This window comes from Coregonus lavaretus (genome assembly GCF_964263955.1).
Source record: "Coregonus lavaretus genome assembly, chromosome: 1".
Taxonomy (NCBI): Eukaryota; Metazoa; Chordata; class Actinopteri; order Salmoniformes; family Salmonidae; genus Coregonus; species Coregonus lavaretus.
This window is the reverse complement of record NC_139988.1, coordinates 44,082,742-44,096,436: the sequence shown is the minus strand read 5'-3', so window position 1 is coordinate 44,096,436 and position 13,695 is coordinate 44,082,742. Positions and strand designations below refer to the sequence as shown.

The 13,695-nt window shown below is 41.5% G+C and overlaps 1 protein-coding gene across 1 annotated transcript in view; it reads left to right on the top strand.

The window, feature by feature from the left end:
• The window catches only part of LOC311133207 (neuroendocrine convertase 2), a gene marked incomplete at both ends in the record, with an annotated part of 85,911 nt that overhangs the window by 64,960 nt on the left and 7,256 nt on the right, over positions 1 to 13,695 (top strand). Inside the window, one exon of the mRNA XM_084166688.1 lies at positions 9,458 to 9,685. Coding sequence (XP_084022814.1) covers positions 9,458 to 9,685 — 228 coding nt within the window. The remainder of the gene's footprint in view (positions 1 to 9,457; positions 9,686 to 13,695) is intronic.

The window sequence follows — 13,695 nt, the reverse complement described above, 5'->3', positions numbered from 1 at the left end:
CCATTTTAGAACAAGGCTGTAACGTAACAAAATGTGTCTTGTTTCAGGAAACTATGTGTATGTCGCGGGACACTAATTCACAGGAGAGCCATTTGAACGTAAACTTTTTTTTAAATCAAAATGCAGCAGAAATGCCTTCTGGAGCATGTGAACTTAAATGTTCCTTAATAACAAACTTGTATGCCATCTGTAAATACTAATAAAATTGTTAAATTACGAGCCTAGTTGGTTTAGCCACAAAAAAAGACAGCAACCTTACCGCTAGCCATGGTTGGTTGAGATAATGAGTGGGCTGGACAGGCCGAGAGATGAGTTTGGATTGGTCTGCCATATAGCATGCTTCTGTCTATTTGAGCTGGTCAGTGTGTGTAAGTATTGCTGCTTTTTTTAAATGTATTGCGTAGTTAAACTGCATAAGTGTGGTCCTCTGTAGCTCAATTGGTAGAGCATGGCGCTTGTAACGCCAGCGTAGTGGGTTCGATCCCCGGGACCACCCATACGTAAAAATTTATGCACACATGACTGTAAGTCACTTTGGATAAAAGCGTCTGCTAAATGGCATATTATTATTTTACTACTATAAGTGTTGCTCTCCACTTTTTGGAGGACCGAGTTTTGAAATCAGTGGAATTAGAGTATGATAGCTAAGGAAATGGAGAAAACACCTGTCTCTTAGGGCAGCCATGGCATCCGTGAGGGAGACGCATCCATCCATGATGAATACGGGTAAGATAGTCTAGCTAGATACATTTTCAGATATTACACGTTTCTAATTTTGACAGAAAGTCGTTTTCATTTCAAGTTAAAGTGTACTGTTAGCTAGCTAGCTAACGTTAGCTGGCTGGCTCGCTAGCTAACGCTATGTGTATGATCTTATTATTCGTATCTCAGAGCCATTTGCTTTGCTAGTTATTGCCTAATGTTAGCTAGCTAACACTAAACCTGGTTGGTTAGCTACCTGCAGATTAATGCAGGGTAGTAACGTCATGAGCTGGGATTATGGTTCATTGTTTACCTAGCTAGCTAGCTACATGTCTTAACAAAAGACTCCACTATGCAAGTAACCATTTCGGGTGCATTCATAAATTCAGTCTAAGTATGCCAGAGCATAGAATAGAATAACTGATTAATTTCTGAACACTCAACACCCGTTGAATATGGCCGGTGTCAGTAAACGTCGGCAAATAAGCATTATTAAATTATTGCCAGCAGCAAAGTTACATCACCAACGCTCTGGATAACATGAAAAAAGCCTAACCAGCTTTGCAAGGGCAAGTAAAATGGTCAGTGGGGTGCTCTCCCATTTGTGTCTGGAAGTAGCTAGCAAGCTAGCCAATGTTAGCCAGTTAGCTTGGGTGCTTGACTGCGTTTGTTAGGTCAGAGCGTTCGGATCAACCCTACTCATCGACCAGAGCGTCCAGTGTGCGCTCTGAAGGCTCCGAGAGCGAAACGAGATGGGTGCGGCTAAATCTTAAGAGGGTGTGAACGATGCTGAATGGGGTGTAGACAAAGAAGAGCTCTCCAGTAGGTACCAAAACATTCAATGGCCATTTTCTCAAAAGTGAGATTAGAAGTTTATAAACTTTCAAGCATAATTACTTTCCCATTGTTCCTCAAATGCAGTGTATGATATACCACAAATGCAGTGTATGATATACCATAGACCCAGAGTTACCTCTGCTGCAGAGGATAAGTTCATTAGAGTTATCTGCACCTCAGATTGCAGCCCAAAAAAATGCTTCACAAATAAATGCTTCACAGAATTCAAGTAAGAGACACATCTCAACATCAACTGTTCAGAGCATACTACGTGAATCAGGCCTTCATGGTCGAATTGCTGCAAAGAAACCATTACTTTGTTTCTAACCGCTGTGTCTTTGTGAGGTGCAGAATAGGTGAACGGATGATCTCCGCATGTGTTGTTCCCACCGTGAAGCATGGAGGAGGAGGTGTGATGTTGTGGTGGTGCTTTGCTGGTGACACTGTCTGTGAATTATTTATAATTCAAGGCACACTTAACCAGCATGGCTACCACAGCATTCTGCAGCGATACGCCATCCCATCTGGTTTGCACTTAGTGGGACTATCATTTGTTTTTCTACAGGACAATGACCCAACACACCTCCATGCTGTGTAAGGGCTATTTGACCAATAAGGAGTGATGGAGTGCTGCATCAGATGACCTGGCCTCCACCAACACCATACCTCAAACCAATTGAGATGGTTTGGGACAAGTTGGACCGCGGAGTGAAGGAAAAGCAGCCAACAAGTTCTCAGCATACAGTTGTAGTCAGAAGTTTTTATACACTTAGGTTGGAGTCATTAAAACTCGTTTTTTCAACCACTTCACAAATTTATTGTTAACAAACTATAGTTTTGGCAAGTCAGTTAGGACATCTACTTTGTGCATGACACAAGTAATGTTTCCAACAATTGTTTAAAGACAGATTATTTCACTTATAATTCACTGTATCACAATTCCAGTGGGTCAGAAGTTTACATACACTAAGTTGACTGTGCCTTTAAACAGCTTGGAAAATTCCAGAAAATGATATCATGGCTTTAGAAGCTTCTGATAGGCTAATTGATATAATTTGAGTCAATTGGAGGTGTACCTGTGGATGTATTTCAAGGCCTACCTTCAAACTCAGTGCCTATTTGCTTGACAAAATGGGCAAATCAAAAGAAATCAGCCAAGACCTCAGAAAATGTTTTGTAAACCTCCACAAGTATGGTTCATCCTTGGGAGCAATGTCCAAACGCCTGAAGGTACCACGTACATCTGACAAACAATAGTATGCAAGTATAAACTCCATGGGACCACGCAGCCGTCATACCGCTCAGGAAGGACACGTGTTCTGTCTCCTAGAGATGAACGTACTTTGGTGTGAAAAGTGCAAACCAATCCCAGAACAACAGCAAAGGACCTTGTGAAGATGCTGGAGGAAACGGGTACAAAATATCTATATCCACAGTAAAACGAGTCCTATATCGACATAACCTGAAAGGCCGCTCAGCAAGGAAGAAGCCATTGCTCCAAAACCGCCATAAAAAAGCCAGACTACGGTTTGCAACTGCACATGGGGACAAAGATCGTACTTTTTGGAGAAATGTCCTCTGGTCTGAAGAAACAAAAATAGAACTGTTTAGCCATAATGACCATTGATATGTTTGGAGGAAAAAGGGGGTGCCTTGCAAGCCGAAGAACACCATCCCAACCGTGAAGCACGGGGTGGCAGCATCATGCTGTGGGGGTGCTTTGCTGCAGCAGGGACTGGTGCACTTCACAAAATAGATGGCATCATGAGGAAGGAACATTATGTGGATATATTGAAGCAACATCTCAAGACATCAGTCAGGAAGTTAAAGCTAGGTCGCAAATGGGTCTTCCAAATGGACAATGACCCCAAGCATACTTCCAAAGCTGTGGCAAAATGGCTTAAGGACAACAAAGTCAAGGTATTGGAGTGGCCATCACAAAGCCCTGACCTCAATCCTATAGAAAATTTGTGGGCAGAACTGAAAACGCGTGTGCGTGCAAGGAGGCCTACAAACCTGACACAGTTACATCAGCTCTGTCAGGAGGAATGGTCCAAAATTCACACACCTTATTGTGGGAAGCTTATGGAAGGCTACCCAAAAACGTTTGACCCAAGTTAAACATTTTAAAGGCAATGCTACCAAATACTAATTGAGTGTATGTAAACTTCTGACCCATTGGGAATGTGATGAAAGAAATAAAAGCTGAAATAAATCATTCTCTCTACTATTATTCTGACATTTCACATTCTTAAAATAAAGAGGTGATCCTAACTGACCTAACACAGGGAATTTTTACCAAGATTTAATGTCAGGAATTGTGAAAAACTGAGTTTAAATATATTTGGCTAAGGTTTATGTAAACTTCCGACTTCAACTGTATGTTTGAAATCTTTCAAGACTGTTGGAAAAGCATTCCAGGTGAAGCTGGTTGAGGGAATGCCAAGAATTTGCAAAGCTGTCATTAAGGCAAAGAGTGGCTACTTTGAAGAATCTCAAACATAAAATATACCACTTTTTGGTTTGCTTCCTGTCTTTACGTTTGTTGTGGGGTTTTATTTTGTTTGCCTCTTCTTGGGCATATTTAGTGGGCGCTCATGGTGGATGTCTTTTAGGTCCCAGTTGTTGTTTCTAGTCAACTTTCAGAGGACACCCCCATGAGTGTCTTTCAGAACCCCTCTTAGAACCCCACCTGTTTTGTTTTGGTTGTTGTTAGTGACTCTTTGTTAGTTCTCCCTTCTGTTTGAGCAAAATAAAAATGTTTCTTGCTGGGGAACGTAACAATACCATTTAGGATTAACTAGTTAAGTTATCCACTGCTAGCTAATAACAACAATAATAATAATAGCTAGTGTTTTACATTACTTGTTAACACTAATAGTTAGCTAACACAGATTATAAGGGTTAGTTAGCTAATTAAACATTTTTGCTTATACACAGGTAAGTTATTCTTAAAATTGGAACCACTAGTGTGTTGACAAAGAATGCTAGCTAGCTAACTTACCAGCTACCTAGCTAGAAACAGTACCCGAGTTCAAAAGTTAGATAACTAACTATGTAGCGTGCTAATCCAAAAAAGCTATCTAAACAAATTATGTCATGTCGATGTTAGCTAGCTAGCTGGCAGCTAATTTTTGCTAGCTAGCTAGAGCAGTTAACTAGCCAACAAATGTGATCGACTTATCTAGCTAACTATATCATGACAAAGATCATCTCGTGCTAAATCGTCTAGCAGAATTTCTTTATTCAAAAATATGTTTTAGGTTTTACCTAATGCTAGCTAGCTAGCTAGCTAACATTTCCTAGCAAGCTATGTAGAACAGAGGTGCTAGCAAACGTTAGCTAGCTAGCTACTTAGCTAGCTAGCTACTTAGCTAGCTGAGCAGCATGCTAAATCATCCAGCAGAAATTCTGTATCCATTTTTCACAACACACTGTCACATGATGTCAGTGTCAACACAAAATTCTGGGCACATTCCAGGTCGTCTTTATTTCAAACACGTTTCACAGATGGGCAGATTTCACAAAGTTGGGGGAATTTCTCAGAAACCAGCGAACCACACCAATAATATGGCTTGAGATCTTCAGATGAGGCCTTCCTGGAATAAATAAGTGTACCAATGCATCATCAAGGTTTCAAAAGTGGGGCAAGACACATCATGGGAGTTGACCATTGGTTTGAAAAATAACTATTTATGTTCCTGGGACAGAGCAACAATGTATCACACCCAAAAGGTAGACAATAACAATTGTTTAACCGTGCAACCATTGAAAATAAGGTTGCATGATGATACATAAAGGTTAAATATTATACGCATTTGTAAGTGCATTTATAAATGGTGAATAGCTGGAGGTAAATAGTGGCTCACTATTTGGCAAGCACTGACTGGCTATCGCACTATTTTGACCAGTTTGTTATAACGCATTTATTAACAGTTTATAATGCATTTACAAATTATTAAATAACAGTTAATCACGTAATTACAAACCCTTTATAAACCCTTTACAAATGGAACCTTATTGTAAGGTTTTACAGACACTTTCTTATCTGGATTGTATATTAAACATATATCTCCACCAAAACATATTACAAATGGCATTTTGTCTTAAATATGATAAGGAAAAACATACACAAGAAATACAAATGAATAAATCAAGAACTTTATTGAAATAACTTTATTGAGGGGAATACAGTCGTGGTCAAAAGTTTTGAGAATGACACAAGTATTGGTCTTCACAAAGTTTGCTGCTTCAGTGTTTTTAGATGTTTTTGTCAGATGTTACTATGGTATACTGAAGTATAATTACAAGCATTCCATACGTTTCAAAGGCTTTTATTGACAATTACATTAAGTTTATGCAAAGAGTCAATATTTGCAGTGTTGACCCTTCTTTTTCAAGACCTCTGCAATCCGCCCTGGCATGCTGTCAATTAACTTCTGGGCCACATCCTGACTGATGGCAGCCCATTCTTGCATAATCAATGCTTGGAGTTTGTCAGAATTTGTGGGGTTTTGTTTGTCCACCCACATCTTGAGGATTGACCACAAGTTCTCAATGGGATTAAGGTCTGGGGAGTTTCCTGGCCATGGACCCAAAATGTTGATGTTTTGTTCCCCGAGCCACTTTGTTATCACTTTTACCTTATGGCAAGGTGCTCCATCATGCTGGAAAAGGCATTGTTCATCACCAAACTGTTCTTGGATGGTTGGGAGAAGTTGCTTTTGGAGGATGTGTTGGTACCATTCTTTATGCATGGCTGTGTTCTTAGGCAAAATTGTGAGTGAGCCCACTCCCTTGGCTGAGAAGCAACCCCACACATGAATGGTCTCAGGATGCTTGACTGTTGGCATGACACAGGACTGATGATAGCGCTCACCTTGTCTTCTCCGGACAAGCTTTTTTCCGGATGCCCCAAACAATCGGAAAGGGGATTCATCAGAGAAAATGACTTTACCCCAGTCCTCAGCAGTCCAATCCCTGTACCTTTTGCAGAATATCAGTCTGTCCCTGATGTTTTTCCTGGAGAGAAGTGGCTTCCTCGCTGCCCTTCTTGACACGAGGCCATCCTCCAAAAGTCTTTGCCTTACTGTGCGTGCAAATGCACTCACACCTGCCTGCTGCCATTCCTGAGCAAGCTTTGCACTGGTGGTGCCCGATCCCGCAGCTGAATCAACTTTAGGAGACGGTCCTTGCGCTTGCTGGACTTTCTTGGGTGCCCTGAAACCTTCTTCACAACAATTGAACATCTCTCCTTTAAGTTTTTGATGATCCGATAAATGGTTGATTTAGGTGCAATCTTACTAGCAGCAATATCCTTGCCTGTGAAGCCCTTTTTGTGCAAAGCAATGATGACGGCATGTGTTTCCTTGCAGGTAACCATAGTTAACAGAGGAAGAACAATGATTTCAAGCACCACCCTCCTTTTAAAGCTTCCAGTCTGTTATTCTAACTCAATCAGCATGACAGAGTGATCTCCAGCCTTGTCCTCGTCAACACTCTCACCTGTATTAACGAGAGAATCACTGACATGATGTCAGCTGGTCCTTTTGTGGCAGGGCTGAAATGCAGTGGAAATGTTTTTTGGGGGATTAAGTTCATTTTCATGGCAAAGAGGGACTTTGCAATTAATTGCAATTCATCTGATCACTCTTCATAACATTATGGAGTATATGCAAATTGCCATCATAAAAACTGAGGCAGCAGACTTTGTGAAAATTAATATTTGTGTCATTCTCAAAACATTTGACCACGACTGTACATCTTGTCACTCAAACCTGAAAACAATGTGCAAGTTACATCGAACATTGGAATTACAAAATATGAAAAGAATAAGGCATATAATAACAATAATTTGCTTTTACAACTTCAATTTCTTCTGTACATACTAGGACTATAGCCTAATACACAAAGCATATAGCCTTATCCCTTCCACTAGGCCTACAGCCTAATACACGAAGAGTCAGAATGGGAACAAATTAAAAGCATGCAAGGGAGGCGAAATTACCAGTGACAATCTGAGCTATGGGGTGAAGACTAGGAGTCCCTTTACTAGTGCCTATGTCCACAATGAGTCACACTCACAATCTAAAACAAATTCGGTCCCCTACGATGCATAACTGCTTGCCCTTGAATTCTGGTGCAACATAAACAAACCACGTCATATCCTCCTTTCTATCTTTCTATCTAGGCTGTGAGGGTGTGATTGTCCCTCAGCCCTGTCTGCAGCCTCAGCAGCATGTTGTCCAGTCTCTCCAGCCCTGTCTGTCCTTGGCAGCGTGGTGACAGCTTCTATTGACTGCCTGGTGCATGGGAGACATGTCTACAGTGTCGTCCTCCTCACAGAGTTCTGAGAGCTGACAGTCCACCAGTGTCAGAGAGGATGGAGAGAGAGTGAGAATTGTACAGAGTGTATATATAGGTTTAATAGTACATAACAATAATACATCATTGACAGTTAACAGCTAGACCAGGATGATTTAGTTACCAAGCTGACTACTAGCCCAAGCCTTCAAAAGTCATAGCTATTAGCTAGCTACCTAGCTACATTAATTCTAGCAATCAACAGCCAGCAGACTTACTATTTTTAGGAATCATCACAGATAACCACACTTAATTAGATATCTAGCTATGTGTTTATTTATCTATCTAACTAGCTAATAACTATATGGCTATCATAAATTGTACTGGTAAAATAGCAATCCTGAAGCAGCCCTCTCTTGTGTCTGGTTAGTTAGCCACATCATTTGAGCTTTTAGCTAATACCAATGACAAATGCTCAAATTGTCAAGATGAGCATTGTACTTTGTACAGCTATCAAAGAAAGCATTAACATAAAAAAGACGAGAAGAGCTAAATCAAGTAGGCTAGCTAGATACCTTGCCTCGTTTTGTCTGACGGTGAACTCGGCTTGTTATCAAAAGTTCCTTTCACAGACCCATATTATCAATCGGAGAACATACTCTATTATATTATAATTACCAACATAAAAATGAATTATATACAACTTCTTACCTTAATATTGTTGTCCTGATCTCAATGACAAAGCTGTCAAAGTTATAAGAAACCCTGGGTGCATGTTTTGGTTTTTGCCCTATTCAAATAATCAAAGCTTGATGATGAGTTGGTTATTTGAATCAGCCGTGTAGTACTAGGGCAAAAACCAAAATGAGCACCCGGGGGGGCCCCAGGACCGAGTTTGGGAAACCCTGATTTGCTCTTATCCAGAACAACTTATAGTTAGTGCATTCATCTTAAGGTAGCTAAGAGAGACAACCGCATGTGAAGAACTGAAGTGATGAAAGCTTTCTTAAAGGGATACTTTGGGATTTTGCCAATGAAGCCCTTTATCTACTTCCCCAGAGTCAAAGTCACTCATGGATACCATTTTTATGTCTCTGCGTGCAGTTTGAAGGAAGTTGCTAACTGGAGATGGCACAATTGCTAACTACTGTTAGTACAATGACTGGAAGTCTATGGTATCAGCTAGCATGCTAGTAGATACCATAGACTTCCATTCATTATATGGTATCAGCTAGCATGCTAGTAGATACCATATACTTCCATTCATTATATGGTATCAGCTAGCATGCTATGAAGAATCTCAAATATAAAATATATTTGGATTTGTTTAACACTTTTTTGGTTACTACATGATTCCATATGTGTTATTTCATAGTTTTGATGTCTTCACTATTATTCTACAATGTAGAAAATAGTACAAATAAAGAAAAACCTTGGAATGAGTAGGTGTGTCCAAACCTTTGACTGGTACTGTATATATAAAACACAGGACAAGTTTTTGTCTCTCCTGGGCCTTTAAATGCCTGATCTGTCACCTGTGTACACCTGATACACACATCTAACTCTGTCCCCTCTCTCCCCCTCACCCCTTCTCTCCCCTTTACCCCCTCCACAGTCCTAACCTGACGTGGAGAGATATGCAGCACTTGTCCGTGCTGACCTCCAAGAGAAACCAGCTGCATGACGAGGTGCACCAGTGGCGGAGGAACGGCGTGGGCCTGGAGTTCAACCACCTGTTTGGTTACGGTGTGCTGGACGCTGGCAGCATGGTCAAGATGGCCAAGGAGTGGAAGACCGTCCCTGAGCGTTTTCACTGTGTGGCTGGTTCATTGCAGGATGTCCAGTAAGTGACCGGGCGCTGTACAGACTGAATAAATTACCGACCTGGCTGAAACTAGAATTAGTACTAAGATGTATGTTTGTTTTAATAGGTTTGTTTGTATTTAGCTATGTCTGCTCCAGTGCCTGACTGTGTGGTTCCTCTGTAGTTCGACCCATATTGACAGCTCTATCTGTCTGCAGAATAGGCCTGTGGGTTACAAAGTGCTGTGATGCTGATTACAGTGGGTTCATCTGGTCTGTGGGGGATAGGCTCAGTTTTCATTTGCAAATTTAGGCATGACATGCCAGCAACAATTGCTGACACTACTCATCCAAGTATATCTGACCAAATTATGAAAGACAAGCATTGTCATTTTGAGTTCCGTAAAGTGAGTGTGAAAGAGGTGAAAAAATTATTGTTGTCTATCAAAAATGACAAGCCACCGGGGTCTGACAATTTGGATGGAAAATTACTGAGGATAATAGCGGACGATATTGCCACTCCTATTTGCCATATTTTTAATTTAAGCCTACTAGAATGTGTGTGCCTCCAGGCTTGGAGGGAAGCAAAAGTCATTCCACTACCTAAAAATAGTAAAGCCCCCTTAACTTGCTCAAATAGCCGACCAATTAGCCTGTTACCAACCCTTAGTAAACTATTGGCGAAAATTGTGTTTGAACAGATACAATGCTATTTTGCAGCAAACAAATTGACAACAAACTTTCAGCATGCTTATAGAGAAGGACATTCAACAAGCACAGCACTTACGCAAATGACTGATGATTGGCTGAGAGAAATTGATGATAAAAAGATTGTGAGGGCTGTTTTGTTAGACTTCAGTGTGGCTTTTGGCATTATCGATCATAGTCTGCTGCTGGAAAAACGAATGTGTTATGGCTTTATTCCATCTGCTATATTGTGGATACAGAGTTACCTGTCTAACCGAACACAGAGGGTATTCTTTAATGGAAGACTCTCCAACATAATCCAGGTAGAATCAGGAATTCCCCCAGGGCAGCTGTCTAGGCCCATTACATTTTTCAATCTTTACTAATGACATGCCACTGGCTTTGAGTAAAGCCAGAGTGTCTATGTATGTGGATGACTCAACACTATAAATGTCAGCTACTACAGCAACTGAAATGACTGCAACACTTAACAAAGGGTTGTACTTAGTTTCAGAATGGGTGGCAAGGAATAAGTTAGTCCTAAATATTTCTAAAACTAAAAGATTGTATTTGGGACAAATCATTCACTAAACGCTAAACCTCAACTAAATCTTGTAATAAATAATGTGGAAATTGAGCAAGTTGAGGTGACTAAACTGCTTGGAGTAACCCTGGATTGTAAACTGTCATGGCCTAAACATATTAATAATAAAAAAGTGCTGCTCTACCTTCTTAACAGCACTATCAACAAGGCAGGTCCTACAGGCCCTAGTTTTGTCACACCTGGACTACTGTTCAGTCATGTGGTCAGGTGCCACAAAAAAGGACTTAGGAAAATTGCAATTGGCTCAGAACAGGATGTACATAGAGAGCTAATATTAATAATATGCATGTCGATCTCTCCTGGCACAAAGTGGAGGAGAGATTGACTTCATCACTACTTGTGTTTATGAGAGGTGTTGACATGTTGGGTGCACCGAGCTGTCTGTTTGAGCTACTGGCGCACAGCTCGGTCACCCATGCATACCCCACAAGACATGCCACCAGAGGTCTCTTCACAGTCCCCAAGACCAGAACATACTATGGGAGGCTCACAGTACTACATAGAGCCATGACTACATGGAACTCTATTCCACATCAAGTAACTGATGCAAGTAGTAAAATTAGATTTAAAAAAAAAACAGATTAAAAACACCTTATGGAACAGCAGGGACTGTGAAGCAACACAAACATAGGCACAGACACATGCATACACACACACGATAACATACGCACGATACACACACATACACATGGATTTTTGTACTGTAGATAGGTTGTAGTGGTGGAGTAGGGGCCTGAGGGCACACAGTGTGTTGTGAAATTTGTGAATGTATTGTAATGTTTTAAAAATTGTGTGAACTGCCTTAATTTTGCTGGAAGCCAGGACGAGTAGCTGCTGCCTTGGATCATGTATACAAATACATGATCCATCACTACCTGTTACAGCTGTGTGTCTGCCCCTGGTCTCCCCTTCGCTCTCTTTCTCATCCACTGCATCTGCAGCTTTGGGCTTCTGTGTCTCTCTGTGTGAGGTTCACACGCACGCACGCAGACACACTATAATCAGATCACATCGCTTGGAATACCTTGCCTTAGCAACACTGTCAATTTGACCGAATGACAAGCATGGAGGGACATCATCATACCTGTGGGTGTGTGGGTGGATTCTGTGTGTGTTTGGGGACCCTCTAATAGAATATCAACCCTCTCATTTTCCTTCCTAATCGGTGGTCCATAGTAGTGATGGCCTCCGCTAACACAGCAGAATGGCAATTACCCTTGGCCACATCCAGAGAGTGTGTGTGTCTCCCTCAGAGGAGCCCAGTCATGGCAGAGTCAATTGTTTGTGTGTGTTAGTGTGTGAAGATAAGGCGTGTATCTGAGCCCCTGTAATGACCGCCTTTACGTCCAGGGTAGAGGAGGCTGCTGTCAACCAGCAGGCCTGAGCAGAACAACAGAGAACCCTGGGGAACACATTTTTTATTTTACTAGGCAAGTCAGTTAAGAACAAATTCTTATTTACAATGACGGCCTACACCGGCCAAACCCGGACAACGCTGGGCCAATTGTGCGCCGCCCTATGGGACTCCCTGTCACGATCGTCGTAAGCAACGGACCAAGGCGCAGCGTGATATGCGTACATCTTTTAATGAGTACTTTAAACACGAACAACAAAACAACAAAACGATACGTGAAGTCCTAAGGTTAACAAACACAAACCTCTCCGGAACAAGATCCCACAAATGACAAGTGCAAAACAGGCTGCCTAAGTATGGTTCCCAATCAGAGACAACGAGCCACAGCTGTCTCTAATTGGGAACCACCCTGGCCAACATAGAAATAAACAATCTAGAAAGAAACACATAGAAACTACACACCCTGGCTCAACATTTAAGAGTCCCCAGAGCCAGGGCGTGACACTCCCAATCACTGCCGGTTGTGATACAGCCTGGATTCAAACCAGGGGGTCTGTAGTGACGCCTCAAGCACTGAGATGCAGTGCCTTAGACCACTGCGCCACTAGGGAGCCCAATACGGCAGAAATCACAAGCGTTCATTAGTGTGGAAACCCTTTACACTTAAAGTGGAACTGACAGCGTTTAGCAACATTACATCGTAATAAAATCTGTTTATATACACCCCCAGGAGGACACCTTTTATTACGTTTTCTGACAAACTAGCACTTGGACATGGTCATTTTCACGTTTTCATAAATTCATAGAATATTTGGGAACGATATATCAATATAGAGTGGGAAGCGGCCGTGCATTGCTGCCTGCCATAAAATAAGGGACAGAGTCTGACAGACCAACCAACCTGCACATGTCCTCTGTGCCATTGTTATTGTTATGTATGGTTATTTTGACCCTTGATTATTGTTGTTACTGATTGTCCCGTTGACAATCTTGATTATTATTATTTTAAATATATTAATATTTTAAATGTATCACTTAATCTCCAAAGTACGCTTTGGCAATATGTACATTGTTACGTCATGCCAATAAAGGAGAGAGAGAGAGAGAGAGAGAGAGAGAGAGAGAGAGAGAGAGAGAGAGAGAGAGAGAGAGAGAGAGAGAGAGAGAGAGAGAGAGAGAGAGAGAGAGAGAGAGAGAGAGAGAGAGAGAGAGAGAGAGAGAGAGAGAGAGAGAGAGAGAGAGAGAGAGAGAGAGAGAGAGAGAGAGAGAGAGAGAGAGAGAGAGAATATCCGCGGACAGGGCCAACAAGGCAGGATATAACCCCACCCACTTTGCCAAAGCACAGCCCCTCACACATACAGGGATATCAACAAACCACTAACTTACAAGGCTGAGTAAAGCCCAC